This window comes from Bos grunniens, chromosome 5 (assembly GCF_055505025.1).
Source record: "Bos grunniens cultivar Pamir isolate PY7600 chromosome 5, Bosgru_T2T1.0, whole genome shotgun sequence".
NCBI lineage: Eukaryota > Metazoa > Chordata > Mammalia > Artiodactyla > Bovidae > Bos > Bos grunniens.
Genome location: NC_141169.1, coordinates 69702720 through 69718258, shown reverse-complemented (window position 1 = coordinate 69718258; position 15539 = coordinate 69702720). Strand labels below are relative to the sequence as shown.

The window sequence follows — 15539 nt, the reverse complement described above, 5'->3', positions numbered from 1 at the left end:
CCTCATATCATCACAGTAGACCCTGTCTGAGCGGGATCCCCTCTCACTTGGAGCAGTGGTCTGAAATTGTTTCAGAGTCCAGAGCCCCGTGAAGTGTTCTAGGCTTCACCTGCTTGTGGGGAGGAGTGGCCCTGTGCTCAGAGCTGCTCTGCTTACATTTCCTTTCTCCACTGGGCTTCTGAGCTGAGATTCTCAGGGGAAGGAGCAGTGTTGTATGGTGTAGACTATCTCTTCTCCCAGAATGGCAGAGCATATTTAGACATCATCCTTCCTCCCTGGGTGTTGGGAAATGACTTGGGAATGGAGATATTGGATTCTAGTCACAGTCCCAGGCAGTTATGAAATTCCTCTGGGCTTCACTTCCCTGAGATAAGAAATAGGGATATGATCCATGTTCCCCAGCTCCCAGAGATGGGATGAGTAACACAGGAACTGGCAGGTATGGAGTCCCTTCAGGAGCAATGCCTCTATGAAAGTAGGGCAGTATTATGTGTGTCTTACTCCCAGTCCGTGGCATGCAGAGATTCAGTTCTTAGGAAGGCGTGGAATGGCTGCAGGTTCTTCTTTGGGTGTGGCTGGAGGAGTGGTAGGCCACAGTTTTGGCCACCTTGGATCATCTACGCAGGGCCACAAGATGGTCCATGCTGCAGAATCATGACCTTGGGCTAGCAGGTTCTGAGTCCAGCTTGCTCACTGTAGAGATGGAAAACCTGAGGCCCAGGGGAGGGAAGTATGTCCCAGTCACAGAGATCTGGGCAGCACTTACTCAGATGTACTTTATTTCAGGGGAATAATCCTCCAGGCAGAAAGCAGAAAGGAAAATGAAGAGGTAAAGATTTCGTTTGTTTCATTCTGTTGTAGTATGGTGGATGACTTTGGGATTCAGCAGGGTTTTTTTTTGGTTTTGTTTTGTTTTGTTTATGTTCTCTGCAGTGGATATGTGCAATAAACAACATCTCCAGACAGATCTACCTGACTGACAACCCAGAGGTAATTCACAGCCACCCCACCTGCATCTCAGCACTTTTCTTAGTGTGAAAGATAAGCGTCCACCTCCTGGACCTGAGTGTGTTTCCTGTGGATTTTTAGGCAGTCGCCATCAAGTTGAATCAGACGGCTCTCCAAGCAGTGACTCCAATTACAAGCTTTGCAAAAAAACAAGAAAGTCCATGCCCCAGGTAACTAAAGGACAAAAGAAAAGTAGCTTTTGTGGAGCCAAACTTTGTATTAGGAATTTCACATGTACTAGAAATTTCATCCTTCCAGATCTGCCAGTTCAGCCCTATACTACAGAAACAGTAACTCTGACCAGGAAAGGGTAAACACTTTGCTCAGGGTCACACCACAGACGGGGGGCCAAGCCAGGATTCAAAGCTGTCAGCTTTCAACATCAGCATCATTCCTGGGGTCCATGCAGCTTCAGCCTGAGCAAATAGGATGTGCATTGAGTGTCTGCTAGTCAGGAGTTCTCCCCACATTTGTATCAGTATCAACAGTTACGGAACCAAAACAAAAATTTTAAAAATAATTTTAAAAAATCACCTTTTGTGTGTCCATGTTACAGCTGCAGGCCTTATCAGCACATACAGTGGTCTTTTCATATGTGCATTTGTTTCACATATGTATTTTTCATATTTTTACTTTTCATAATTGTTGCTTTAACGCCACACTCTTCCATCAATTATTATTGTCTGTTTCAATACATTGGTCATCTTCCCTTCCTTTACTTGCTGTTGTCATTTATAGTGAGCATTTTCACATGGACAGCTATCCTCTTACTTTGAATGCTGCGTTAGGGTTTATTCTAGGAATGCCACCCTTTATCTAAGTGGGATTTTCCATTGGTTAAATAATAGAAGGCTGATTTATCTGTTAAGCTGATTAAAGCATGGTATCAAAGGGTGAGTTAAATCATGAGTGTATCAGGCACCCCAATAGCACGGTAGGAAGAACCCCGTTATGTGTTTTACAGATACTGTCCAGTGATTCCAGAAGAAAGTTGTCAGAAAGCTCAGAGTGATTAAGTAACTTCCCAGGGTCTCAGTGCTGTGCAATGTGGAGCCAGTGTTCACACAGCCAACACGGGGACATGAGGAGGAAGAACACAAGATAAAACAAGACAGGTTGAGTCCAACTGTGAAAGAATGGCAGCGGAGGACTGCAGGCTTTGAGAAGTGGGGAGGCAGTCGGAACGGCGTGGGAAGACTGCTTGGTGACCCGAGGAGAGAGTGGGTGGGGTGGGAGAAGAGAAGGGCAGAAGGCCCCATGGGATGTCCTGTGAGGAGAACTTGAGCCAAGGAAACAAAAATGAGGAAGAAGCAACAAGTCTTGAGAACACTCCAGTGCCCTAATTTAAGGATACCAGTTTACACACAAGTAGCGTGCTTATCAGATGGCACCCCACTCCAGTACTCTTGCCTGGAAAATCCCATGGATGGAGGAGCCTGGAAGGCTGCAGTCCATGGGGTCTCTGAGGGTCGGACACAACTTAGCAACTTCACTTTCACTTTTCACTTTCCTGCATTGGAGAAGGAAATGGCAGCCCACTCCAGTGTTCTTGCCTGGAGAATCCCAGGGACGGGGGAGCCTGGTGGGCTGCCATCTATGGGGTTGCACAGAGTTGGACACGACTGAAGTGACTTAGCAGCAGCAGCAGCATGCTTATCAAGTGCAGCTTTAAGGAAAGCACTTTATGAATGGAAACGGAAATACAGATCCAGCCAGTGGGGCTCCTCTCTGAGCCTCGGATTGGGTCAGTGTCTGTCCTCTCTTTGTAAAGCCATGCGAGTCTGAGGGGGACAGAGTGGAGAACATGCACTAGGCTGGAGTTAGATGTGGTCTTACCAACAGCTCTGCTCTGAACACAGATAGATGTCCCTGAGTCATCAACACTGCAGGTCTTTGTCCCAACTCTGACATGAAATGAATTAGACCACCTCTGAGACCACCTCTTCCCACTCTTAAAACGCTCTTTCTGGAGTGCCAGAATTCAGTTAGTGTTAGTAATTAGGTGTGATTGGCTTTCTGAAAAAACAGTTTGCAGCTCAGATTTAGTAACTGATTTTTCTCTTCTGTTCTAGAATATGTAAACCACATTCTTAGAAAGGACCCCATAGAAGAATCCCTAGAAAAAAATGACTGTAGCCAACTGGCTGAAATCTGCCCAGAGATTGGAAGGGTGACACACAGCTGCCAGGTGGTCTCTGAGCAGTGGAGGGTGGGGTACTCTCTTAGGGTCAACTCATTAAGGATAAAGGTTTTGATGAGAGTGAGGGAATGAAGCAGAGAAACTGTGTTCTTGGAGACAAATTGCTGTTCACTTCCAAGAAAATCTCATGTGTGGCCTTCACTCATTCTGCAGTTACTTATATCTAATATTCATTCATTTATCCTGTTGTTCAACACACGCTTGTTAAATGTCCAGTATGCGGCAAGGCAATGAGCTAGAGCATGAAACTTACAGACTTGTAGGGAAAGACAGGCAAAAGGTAAATTAGTTGAAATACAGGAAAGCACTGTTATGGTAAAGATAAGAATGCTGTCATAAAGAATAAAGAGGAGACCAATTTAGGGGCTGTCTGGGGAGATAGTATTTAAACTGAGAAGAGATGAGAAGTAGCCTCTCTTGCAGAGAGCCAGACATACTGCATTCCCGGCATCAGCTGTGGAGGCTGAATGGCAGAGAAGAGCTTGGTGTCTTTTGGGAACTGAAAGGATATCAGTGTACTAGGTGATGGTCAGCCAAGGGAGGCCAGAGAGGAGATGAGCTTGGGAAGGAGGGAGACAGGGACAGATTGTGAAGGAAGTCAGACTCACACCTTCCTCCAGTGAGTCACCTGTATCACACTCCCCTCTTAAAGACTGCGTTGAACAGCAGGTGTGGTTCTGTCATTCTGGTTACTAAGGCAGTGTGACACTGTGGGGAAGACTCAGTTCCTAATCTAGCTCACCCACCAGATGACCGAGTCCAGTCAGCATTATCAGCTTCTCTAGAGGCCGTGGATTCCTCTTCTGTTAACAGTGGAGGTTAAACTAAGTGTCTCTCCTTGTACTGATCATCTACTATTCTATTGTTTCTCTGTCCACTTTCCATTGATTGTGCTCATTTGTCAGATGATACTATAAAATAGTTCCTTACAACATATTAAGTTACTGACACACTTGAGAAATTTGAAATACTGATACACAAACTATCAAATGAATGGAAAGATACTGAGAGTCTTCTTTTGGTTCAAATAATGTAAGAAATCAAAATACTTTTACATTCTTTACCCCTCACAGGCATTTACACTCTAGCTGGGGAGAAAAGGTTATAAACATATGAAAGGTTAAATTACAGCATGCTGACACTGGGAAGAGAACAGGCAGGGTCAATCACTGTTCAGACAGTGCTGTACTGTTCTGGCCACAATCCCCAAACCGCATGTGTGGGTCCAGTGCTAAGCCCCGGAGGCACACGGAGGTCCAAGACTGTCCTCCTGACTTCCTGAGAAGAAACGCAGGACTGCAGAGGAGGGAGAGGGTCAGGCTGGCTTGCAAGGCCTGGTGGCTGGAGGGTGATCTGAGCTGCTGTTTGCAGTGCAGGAGAGGGTGGGTGAGCAGTGGAACTGAGGCAGAGTTGGCAGGAGGAGCACAGCGGAGGGCGCAGAGGGCGGGGAGAGGGAGGCCCTCAGGAGGAGGAGAGCCAGGTGGTTGACTGCTAGGCCAAAATGTAGTGTTCATTCAGCAAACATTTGTGAGTGCCTACTGTGTACCAAGTGATAAATATGATTTAGCTACAGCTCCTGCCCTCAAAAACCTCTCTTAAAGAGAGAAAGATACAGGAAATTAATAGGTAATAGAAGCAGCAGTCTAGCATCATGTGGAATGTCATGCACAGAACCAGCTGTAGGTAACGGGAATATCTGAGGAATTTTAACTACGGACGTGAATGACATCTTAAAAGATTTATTGGTAGAGTAAGTTACATCTTCTCCCTTATCTACCTGTAAAAGTCACATAGGCATTCGACATGTATTCATTTGATTGTAAAAACTTAAGGTCAAAAGGCATTAAAAAAAAATTTTTTTTTTCAACTTTGTACCCCAGCCAGAACGTGAAAAGTTCAGAGATGGAAAATGACAAGATAGTTCCGAAAGCAACAGTCACTATACCCGAAGCTGAACAACTGATTGCACCTGGAACACCTATTCAGTTTGACATTGTACTTCCTGCTACAGAATTCCTTGATCAGAACAGAGGCGGCAGGTATGGGCTAATAAGGGAGGTTATTTCTGGGAGAATGTCGTTCCCCTCCCGCCCCCCACCCCCAGAGACCGTCCCCTTCTGGTGTAGAGTTCAGGTGTTAAGCGTTCTTTGAACTGAAGCCCTTGGGATTGTTTTGACTCTGGCTGTCCCCCTAGGCGTACCAACCCCTTTGGTGAAACTGAGGATGCGACATTTCCAGAAGCAGAAGGTAAGTGGCTTGTTTTGTGTGCTTTTTCTTTGCCCAGCACAGAATAATCAGGGCCCTTGAAGTAAGATGTGAAGTCATGTTCCAAAAAGCTTTGACTTAGGGAACTATGAATTGAAATTATGACCCACAGATGTTGTGTGTGAAAACTCATTAGGACACAGTGCCGATAGAACAGGTCTAGCGTAAAAACTGAGGCGTGCAAGATTTTCTGCAAGCATTGTACCATTTAGCCACATCCATAACCTTTTTGTAGCTCCTGCAGAGCAATGTTGCTGAATCTAAATCTGCTATCACATTACTGCAAAACAGACTCCAAGAGGATAAAATCCAGATGAGTCATAAATATGCTATTTCAAAAATAACTCATTCTTAAATTTGAAGATGACATGAAATATGGGGGGGGATAAAAATTATTTAATTCATTATAATTCAGATTGTTGTCTGATTTACATTCTTGTAAGGTGCATAAGAACATACCCGATAGAGCTAACCTGCTGCCCCACAGAGCTGCAGCTCCCAGCCGGGACAGTTTAGAAGGCTGGCAAGGCCTTTTTAACACAGCTTCCTGACTGAAGCCACAGAATGTCATTAGAATGAAATGCCACTTATTTAAAAGTAGGACTTGTGAAGAGGCATTCCTCATAGCTTTAGGCAAAAAAATGAAAAATGATGTTATTAAATAGGCTGTGCCTCAGATCTGACTCTCTAGCTGACTTTTCACAGTCCACGTTATTTGTTACCGGTCTATACAGAAAACGTCAAACTTGTAAAAACTATCTTCATATGGGAGTAACCGTTTATATAACATGTCAGTTATATTTTCCTAATTTGTTTTTTCACCATTCAGTTATTTTTTAGGGGCTAGGATACTAATAGGGAAGACAAGTGAAGAAAATGTAGGCTTCTTACTTTCAAATGGTGGAAAGGAGAACTATTGTTCTTATAGGAAAAAAAAACATCTTTCAAACCTTCTTCATGATTTTCCAGCTGTGATTGCTGTTAGTGTTTGTCAGGTTATGTGTCATTATCAAGAAGCAAATACTGTAAGCTCATTAGCATCAAATAAGTTAACAGTTTGAGACCTCCCAGAGTTTATGGAATGTCATCACTGCCTTTCAGTAATAAATGATGTGCATAAATTGAGTGAGATCCAACATCAGGTCTTACTTTCTTCAAATACATTTCCTTCTATAAGAGGATTTTATCAGCAGGCCAAAGTAATGAATGAATGTTCTATTATCTGGAAAAGCTCATTTTCAGAGAAAAGGTAAGATGATACACTAGTGGTCACCTAGAGTTTTAGTGCTAGAAGGACATTCATCTGGTTTCATTTTATAGATGAAGAAAAAGGTGCTTTTCTAGTCTAATGAATAGTTCCAAACAGACAAAATAATAGACAATAGAAGATTCAGAGCTTTGGTGGTTTGTGGTTTACATAATCAGAGTAATGAGAAGTTTTGGCTTTAGAAAGCCCTTCAGAAAGCAAGAAAAACCTGATGTTGGCCTGTCCTCAGACCAGCACCTGGGTCGGCAGGCAGGAAGTGAACATGATCCTGAGCAGAAAATGCTCTTTTGCAGATTCTCTTTTGCAGCAGATGTTTATAGTTCGGTTTTTGGGATCAATGGCAGTCAAAACAGACAACACTACGGAAGTGATTTACGAAGCAATGAGACAAGTATTGGCTGCTCGGGCTATTCATAACATCTTCCGGATGACAGAATCCCATCTGATGGTCACCAGTCAGACTCTGAGGTATGTTGTTTCATTTTCGGACTTTCTTACAGCTTCTAATTCCCTGTTAAGTCACGTCTAATTGTCTAGAACGTTCACAGTAGAATACTTGTTTGATTGGATTAAGTGAAGACATTATTCATGTTTCTGCTTTGCTTTTTATAACACATTTCAATTTCTTAAGATACACTGGCTAAAAGAAGTGCCCTTAAAGACAAAAGCTGGTTTTTTTAGAAACTGGTATTTTTAGAGGTGAGTGAATCCTACCCCACTGTGCATAAAGATGCTGTCATTTGAGTGTTACTCTCTCTCAGAGCTTGCAAATGAAAGGGCTTGTTTTTTCTCTTTCACCTCAGAGTACTGTGTAATAAAAATTTAAAAACTGTGAAAACAGACCATGAGCCTGCCTGAGATAACTAGACCACCACAAGGAAAATCTGGTTAATATTTCTTGGGCTGAAAATAAAGAAGTCAAGCCATATCAACTACATGATTTGGGGTTTCAAGTAATAAGAGCTGTATGAATGATGGCAAACAGTGGTCAAGCTGTGGTTGGCACAGGTTTTATTAAGACCTGCACTGTCCATACTGCAGCTACATGGAACGTCTGAAACCTAACTCATCTGAACTGAGAAGTGTACAACACATGCCAATATTTAAGCTCTCATACTATCATACCCACCTCAGGGAGAAAGCAAAGTAATTGTTAGGTTAGTAACATGTCTAGCTGGTAGTATTTTTCATCTATTATATTAATTTCTCTTGCTTTCACTTTTTTCTTGATGCAGCTGCTAGAAATTTTTGAATTACACATAAGAAGCTTACATTAAATTTCTATAGGACAGCAGCACTGCTTTAGACCCTTATTCCTGACTCTGGCATTTATTAGTTGTTTGAACTTGAGCAAGTTACTTAACCTTTGTGCCTCGGGTTCTTCAGTTATAAAATGAAAACAACCTTATCCACTCCACATAGTGTTGTCATGAGGAATGAGTTAATTCATGTAAAACATTTACAGCCATCACTGGCACATAGAAAGGGCTCAATAAATAAATGTTAAGTTTCAAAAAAAAGTTAACCAGTACTTTGGCAAAAATCAGAATATAGTTTCTTCCATTTATTAAAATCAGTCCTTTTCATGTGTTACAAACCTACTAAGAATGAGGGTTTTTTTTTTTTTTTTACAACTCATTCATTTTAATTGGAGGCTAATTACTTTACAATATTGGGGTGGTTTTTGCCATACAGCCACGGGTGTACATGTGTCCCCCATCCTGAACCCTCCTCCCCATCTTCCCCCACCACCCCTCTGGGTTGTCCCAGAGCACTGGGTTTGAGTGCCCTGCTTCGAGAATGAGGTTCTTATGAATAAAAACTTACATTTATTTAAAGCTTTTCTCCAAGTATGCCCTGGACCTTTCATAGGCATTGGCTCATTGTTCTTATAATCACCACCAAAAAGATGAAATTTATGTAAAAGCACTGGGAAAAAACATAGTGCATCAAAGAACACGATCCCAAAAAAAGTGCAAAGACAACACAGAATGGGAGAAAACATTTTCAAATCCTTTATCTAATACACAGAACTCTCACAAATGAACAAAGGAAAAACTCAGTTTAAAAACGGACAAAGGACTATCTGTTCCTCCAAAGAGAGATAATTGGCCAAAAGCACATGAAAATATGCTCATGTCATTAGTAACTAACATGTAAATCATATCCAGAACCACTTCATAACCCACTAGGACTATAGATTTTAAAAAAATAGAAAATAGCAGGTGTAAGCAAGTATGTGAAGCAACTGGAACCCACTGCTGGTGGGCATGTAAGATGGGTCAGCCACTGTGGGAAGTAATTTGGCAGTTCCTTTGGAACTTAAACATAGAATTCCATTCCTGGGTTGATAGCCAAAAGAATTTAAAACAAGTGTTCATATGAGAGTACTATACACAATAGCCAAAAGGTAGAGAAATAATTCAATGTCCATCAAAAGATGAATATATAAACAAAATGTGGTATATATGTACAGTGGGATACTACTCAGCCTTAAAAAGAAATGGGGGTTCAAGAGGGAGGGGACGTATGTATACCTATGGCTGATTCATGCTGATGTATGGCAGAAATTAATACAATAGTGTAAGCAATTATCCTCCAATTAAAAATAAATTTTAAAAAATAAAGTTACTACAACAGATGAACCTTGTAAAGATTATACTAATTGAAAGACACAAAAAAGCCACAATATTGTATGATCATTTATATGAAATACCCAGAATAGGCAAATGTACAAAGATTAGTGAGAACTGCCAAAAACTGAGAAGAAAGGAGAACGGGAAGTGACTGCTCTAACGGATGCAGAATTTCCCTCTGAGGTGATGAAGCTGTTGTAGAACTCGATAATGGTGATGCTTGTTCAATCCTGTGATGTGTTAAATATCAAGAATGGTGAATTTGATGTTAGGTGTATTTTACCACTACATACACACACATCCTTATATGAGAATTCGTATGTTTTTAGAAGTCACACAGAAAATCAGATCTTTAAAAGCAAATACAGGTTACCTGTTATACACAGTAAACTATAAGTTTTAAGTTTCCATTTATAGAAAACTTTTACAAAATACTTTGGTTATCCCAACTTAAGGGAAATTGCTTATGATGTATATTTTAAAAATCATTAAATTCATACTGACTAATGAAGACATAAATTATTATTTAGCTTTGTAGCTTAAAATTCCATGCACATTTTGTTAACCACCTCTTTGAAGTTTACGGAGGTTCTTATCCCAGTTTTACGAAGCAGATGAGAGAAGTCAGGGTAACTTGCATAAGATAAAAGTTAGTATTCAGGAATTTAGTCTTGAGCCCTCTGATGATAAATATTGTGCTTTAACAAATATATTTTTCAAATTGTTACCATGGGGTAGGAGACAGCTTTGTTGAAATATAATTTTACATACTGTATAATTTACCTATTTGCAGTGTTTTTTAGTATGTACATACTTGTACAACTGTCACCCAGTTTTAGAACATTTTCATCATCCCCCCGCAAAAAACTCACACCCATTAGCAGTCACTCCCTTTCCCCTGCAACCTGCTCAGTCCTAGCCACTAATCTGTTTTAACAGATTTTCCTATTCTGGACATTCCATATAAATAGAATTATAACCATCTTTTAACAAAGCAAATAGATATTTCACTTTCACTTATGAAACAGCACATCAGTAATAACTTACAAATTTCTACTTTCTAAAACATAGTATTGTGTATGTATCTATAAAATAACAGTAAATTCTCTAAGGTAGTTTTCTCAGACATGGATGATGCTTAAAATCCTTTTAAGAGAGTATCTAGAATACCTTCCTAAAGTTACTCCTCCTACACCCAAACTGACAGTTTGGTTAAATCTGGGAATAGTTCTGTTAGGGAACAGTTCTGTTAAATCCCTTAACTGTTCTCACCTCTACCCCATGTTTTTGAGAAAACTTGTTAAAACTGAGAAGTATATGGTTCTGGTACTTTAAGAGAAACAGGCTGATAGGAATTTCTGAGACGGCGGCTGCAGAGTATTATCCATCCATGTTAATTTTTCTGGAGAATTATAATGCTGCCTCTTTGGATAAGCACTAAAATACTGTGAAATCCACTATTTGCCATCATCTTCCATTAAAGATGCCCTGAGGTTTAACTGCACAGGTTCGGTCAAGGCAGAAACCAGGGCACTCACTCCTTTTGGATGGTCCCATGGTGCTCTCACCTTGCCCTCAACCAGACAAAAACATATGAAAATATGTTTTCATACTTAAAGTTTTGTGTGGTTTCCTTCTGAAGTTCTACAAACTCATCTAAGAATATAATTTTATCCAACATTTGTGATATAATGAATCTCTTAAAATTTCAGGTTGATAGATCCCCAGACTCAAGTAACAAGGGCCAATGTAAGTACCCTGCTGCATGCTGACTGTAGTGATTACTCTCTAACTCACCTTTGTGGTCACCGGAAACACACTGTGCACTTAAAAAACTTACTTGCCAATTAAACATCACCAGTAGTGTGCACTGTTTTTATGGAAAGTGAAAGTGAAGTCACTTAGTCGTGTCTGACTCTTTGCGACCCCATGGACTGTAGCCCACCAGGCTCCTCCGTCCATGGGATTCTCCAGGCAAGAATACTGGAGTGGGTTGCCATTTCCTTCTCCAGGGGATGTTCTCGACCCAGGGATCGAACCCAGGTCTTCCGCATTGCGGGCAGATGCTTAAACCTCTGAGCCGCCAGGGACCCTAATTCATTTGTTGCATAGTAATAGTCTATTCCTGTTTTTTTCTAGTTTGAACTCACCAGTGTCACCCAGTTTGCTGCTCATCAAGAAAACAAGAGACTGGTTGGCTTTGTGGTCCGCTTGCCTGAATCCACAGGCGGAGAGTCTCTGAGCACATATGTTTTTGAAAGCAACTCAGAAGGCGAAAAGGTCTTGTTATTTTCTTCATCTTAAGATGCCACAAAGGTGGCCGAAATAGCAGCTCAGTTGGGAGAGCATTAGACTGAAGATGCCAAATATTTCAGTCCAGAGATATTTAAAGGGTTATTTTGCACAAACCTCTTCAACATTTAGTTAACTACTCTTCAGGTCCCCACTGAGGAGTTTAAGAATACCTTCTACGAAGGCCCCACTGAAAACTGGAGTAAAACTTCCATATGGAAAGTACCTATCAAGCAAAAAGAGTGAAGAACTTTAATGGTGAAATATAATTGCTTAGGAGAGATTAGGAAATGTTAAAAAGCAGATCACCTTAAATTTCTATTTTTAAAAGTTACAATGGAGAAAATCTTTTCTCAGGGAGGAAACCAAGGAAGCAGATGTAAAGAAAGTACATCTAAACCGTTCTTTAGTATGAAACTCTGTGGCTGCCTTTGCTACTTGGAATTAATCAAAATGATTCAACCTTCTTTCAGGAAGTATCTGTTAAGCACTGTGTGTATGAACATGCAGTGGCTAAATATGGTTGAGAGAAAGGAAAAAAGTATCTGGTAAGAATTTTAGACTGTTTAATAAGGTCAGTTTGCACTTAACATAAAGTGGCAACAGGAGACCAGTACAGGTGGATGCTAGTGTTCCGAAGCCCCATCTGACGAACTTCCTGCAGCCAGATCCTCTGCCTCCGTGGTGATGTGATCAGACTGTGACCTCACTATACTTTCAGAGTCACATTTTCTTCTAAAGTTCTTATCCTTTTCTGCCTTTGCCAAACACTGCTTTTCTTTTTTTTGCAGATATGTTATGCTATTAATTTGGGAAAAGAAATCATTGAGGTTCAGAAGGTAAGGTTCATTTTAGTGCTGGCTGAACAACTCAAAAGGTATCTGTATACTTACCTCTCAAAAAGAAAAGCGATGCTCACTAGGCAGGGTGGCCACATCTGGGACTTCCTTTTAAGCCTTCTGTGTGCCAGGCATTTCTGATCACCTAGTTCCTGTCACTGGAAACACGTGGCGTTGCTAACAAATACCACGGCTACAGCCTTGGTGGTTGGCTAGGTTTCCTCTGTTTCAGATTAAAGGACACTCACTAACCAGTATCTGCTGTGTGCTCTAAGGCCTCACTCCCCAGTGTGGTCACAGGCCCAGCAACACTGACTGAGATGTTATCTGGAAACTGTCTGGAAGTGAAGACTCTCAGACCTATCAGTAGTACCCAACTAATTTTTGAGAGCAAATTCTGTGTAAGAAAAATCCTTGCGGTTATAGCAGTGAGCCAGAGACACAGTTCCTGCCCCCAGGGGCTTCTAGTTCAGCACTGCCCAGAACTTTCTGCAGTAACGGAGATGGGCTGTTTAATATGCAGATTGAATGTGGCTAGTGTGACTAAGGAACTGGATTTGAAATTTTTAGTTTTAACTAATGTAAATAGTAACGTGTAGCTAGTGGGTATCACACTTGTGCAGTTCTAATCCATCAGGGAGGGGCAGGCAGGTCAAGGACTAGGACCAACATAATGAAAAAATAAGACTCACGGCAAGTTTGTATCTTATGGTATGGATCAGAGTTGCCAAACTTTCTATAAAGGGCCGGAAGATAAACCTTTCCAGGCTCACCATCTCTGCTGCCAAACTACTCAACTCTGCTGTTTTAACATAAAAGCAGCCATAGTATGTAAATGAATTGGCATGGCTATATTCCAATAAAACTATAAAAACAAGTGGTGAGCCAAACGGCCACAGTTGGCAATTCTTGGTATAGAGTAAAAGGAAAAAAAGGAGTTTAAAGACAGCGGTCAGGGCTGTGAAAGAAATTCCTCTCTGGACTCTTTCCACAAAGATGATTCTGAGTTTGCTATGTAAATGGTATTTTGGCTGACAGGTACAACCTTAGCCTAGTTTTTTGGGAGAATACAATTGAGGTTTGTTTTTTTTTTTTTTTTTCTAAGAGATGTAAGAAGGTATACCTAAGACAAGAGTCAGAAGAAATGAGGCTAGATTACAGAATATAATGACAACCAAACCAAAGGGGTTTTAAGTGCATTTTAAGTGTTTTCTTTTCTCCTTCTTAAACTCCCGTAACTTCAGGATCCAGAAGCACTGGCTCAATTAATGCTGTCCGTACCACTAACCAATGATGGAAAATATGTACTATTAAACGATCAACCAGATGACAATGATGGAAGTCCAAGTGAAAATAGAGGCGCAGAATCTGAAGCATAACTTCCTTGCGCCTCTGGGTGAAGAGCACCCAGGAAGGAGAGCTACCTCCTTAAGGGTTTTCAACCTCTCTGATACATACAGGCACACCACCTGGTTTCAGAATGCTGACAATCGCTTGTGGAATGTACTCTTGATGCCTTGATACTGAGACTTGGGAGGGAAACAGTAAGAAATGGTTGACAACATACCCATCTACAAATGTTATTTTAGGTGCTTTGTGGTAAGTCCTCTTAGATTGCATTGTTCAGTGCTCAGAATGAAAGCTATGAAAAAAATGCATTGTTCACTTTATTTCAATGTCATCTCTTTTTCAGTATCCTTTAAAAAAAATGGTAAACGTCTAGATTTATAATTTGATAGACACTAAATATTTCCTATTAATATAATCTATTTTTGTATTTTAATGAAACTGTAAGTGCCTGTCGTTCGGAAACTGGTCTGTTTATAATCAAGTCTGTCTCATCATTTGACCTAACAGAATTCATTTGTGCAGTCAGGTGATGAGCCCTGTGCTTTGAAGTCCGGGACGCGAGCACTAGCAGAAATGCAGGTCTAGTTTCGGTAACTGTTCAAACATCACACGATAAAAAGATGAGCAGATAAGTACCACAAAAGATGTCTGACTTTACAGTGGAACCTTAACGAACCAGCATTTGGAAGTGTATGGGCCTTTAGATACTGTTTTTAGGGGTGGAGCACCATGGACAGTGTACAGCTCCACCAATTTCTATTTCTTCTGAGCCAGACCCTCCTTAAAGAAGGGAACCAATGAATTTTTAAACTCACTTGAAGCACAGCTGGCCATGGGGCTTGGTAGAAAAGTTCCTGTTTTCACCCTGACACATAAGTTCCAGACATCCTAGCCCGTTAGGAAATAAGCGTAATGATCTTTAATTGATACAATGTATTTAATTATAACCAAGTTCAACAGAAATACCACTGTCTTTGTAATAAATTAACCTAGCAATAAATGCTAGCAAATAAAAACTATCATTGTTTTTCTTTTTGTGATTATTTTCTACAACATCCATGAAAGAAAACTAAAGCTGTTTCTATAGCTTGAACAGCTAATTAAAAACAAAAAACAAAAACCAAACCCCAGGACATAATGAAATCGCAGCAGAGGGTTATGTATTATGCAAGGTGAGTGGAATAACGTGGTCTCAAGGCCAAATTTTTAAAAGGTGCTGCTTTTTAAATGGATTAATAAAACAACTTTTGTAACTCAAAATTAAGAGGTGCCATCAGAAACACAGTGAGCTGGTCAAAACAGTATGAAATTATACACCATAAAATCCTAGCATAACCATAGTCGCTCATAGCTCAGCAAGTTCTGACAAGCTTCAAGAGCCACACCCCCTGAATGCTTGCTTAGAACTGTTCAGGGTGTAAAATAATATATCTACATAATAAAACAATAAAAATTGATGTTTTTAATTAAAAAATTTTAATAATGTGTAGCCTATGGAAAGTATGGAAGTTCCTTAAAAGATGAAAGAGAGCTACCATATGATCCAGCCTGGGTATGTATCAGTCCTGGGTATGTATCCAGTAAAGATGAAAACTAATTTAAAAGATACATGCAGCACTATTTACACAACAGACAACTGGCTTAAAAAGATGTGACAAACAGGCTTGTTACTCGGCCGTAAA

General features: G+C 40.6%; 1 protein-coding gene across 6 annotated transcripts in view; it reads left to right on the top strand.

Annotated features, from left to right (window-relative positions):
• APPL2 (adaptor protein, phosphotyrosine interacting with PH domain and leucine zipper 2) overlaps positions 1–14876 on the top strand; it is a 51699-nt gene extending 36823 nt beyond the window's left edge. For 3 of the 6 annotated variants that reach the window (XM_086401131.1, XM_086401132.1, XM_086401129.1), the window contains 10 exons: positions 787–829; positions 934–990; positions 1090–1178; positions 5089–5247; positions 5403–5455; positions 7034–7208; positions 11089–11125; positions 11516–11656; positions 12460–12507; positions 13968–14876. In XM_086401131.1, the coding sequence (XP_086257257.1) occupies positions 787–829; positions 934–990; positions 1090–1178; positions 5089–5247; positions 5403–5455; positions 7034–7208; positions 11089–11125; positions 11516–11656; positions 12460–12507; positions 13968–13994 (829 nt within the window). In that variant the 3' untranslated portion in view covers positions 13995–14876. Of the gene's footprint in view, positions 1–786; positions 830–933; positions 991–1089; positions 1179–5088; positions 5248–5402; positions 5456–7033; positions 7209–11088; positions 11126–11515; positions 11657–12459; positions 12508–13751 lie in introns of all 6 variants that reach the window. The other 3 variants (XM_086401128.1, XM_086401130.1, XM_086401127.1) reach the window with 1 other exon arrangement.
• The last annotated feature ends 663 nt before the right edge of the window (positions 14877–15539 follow it).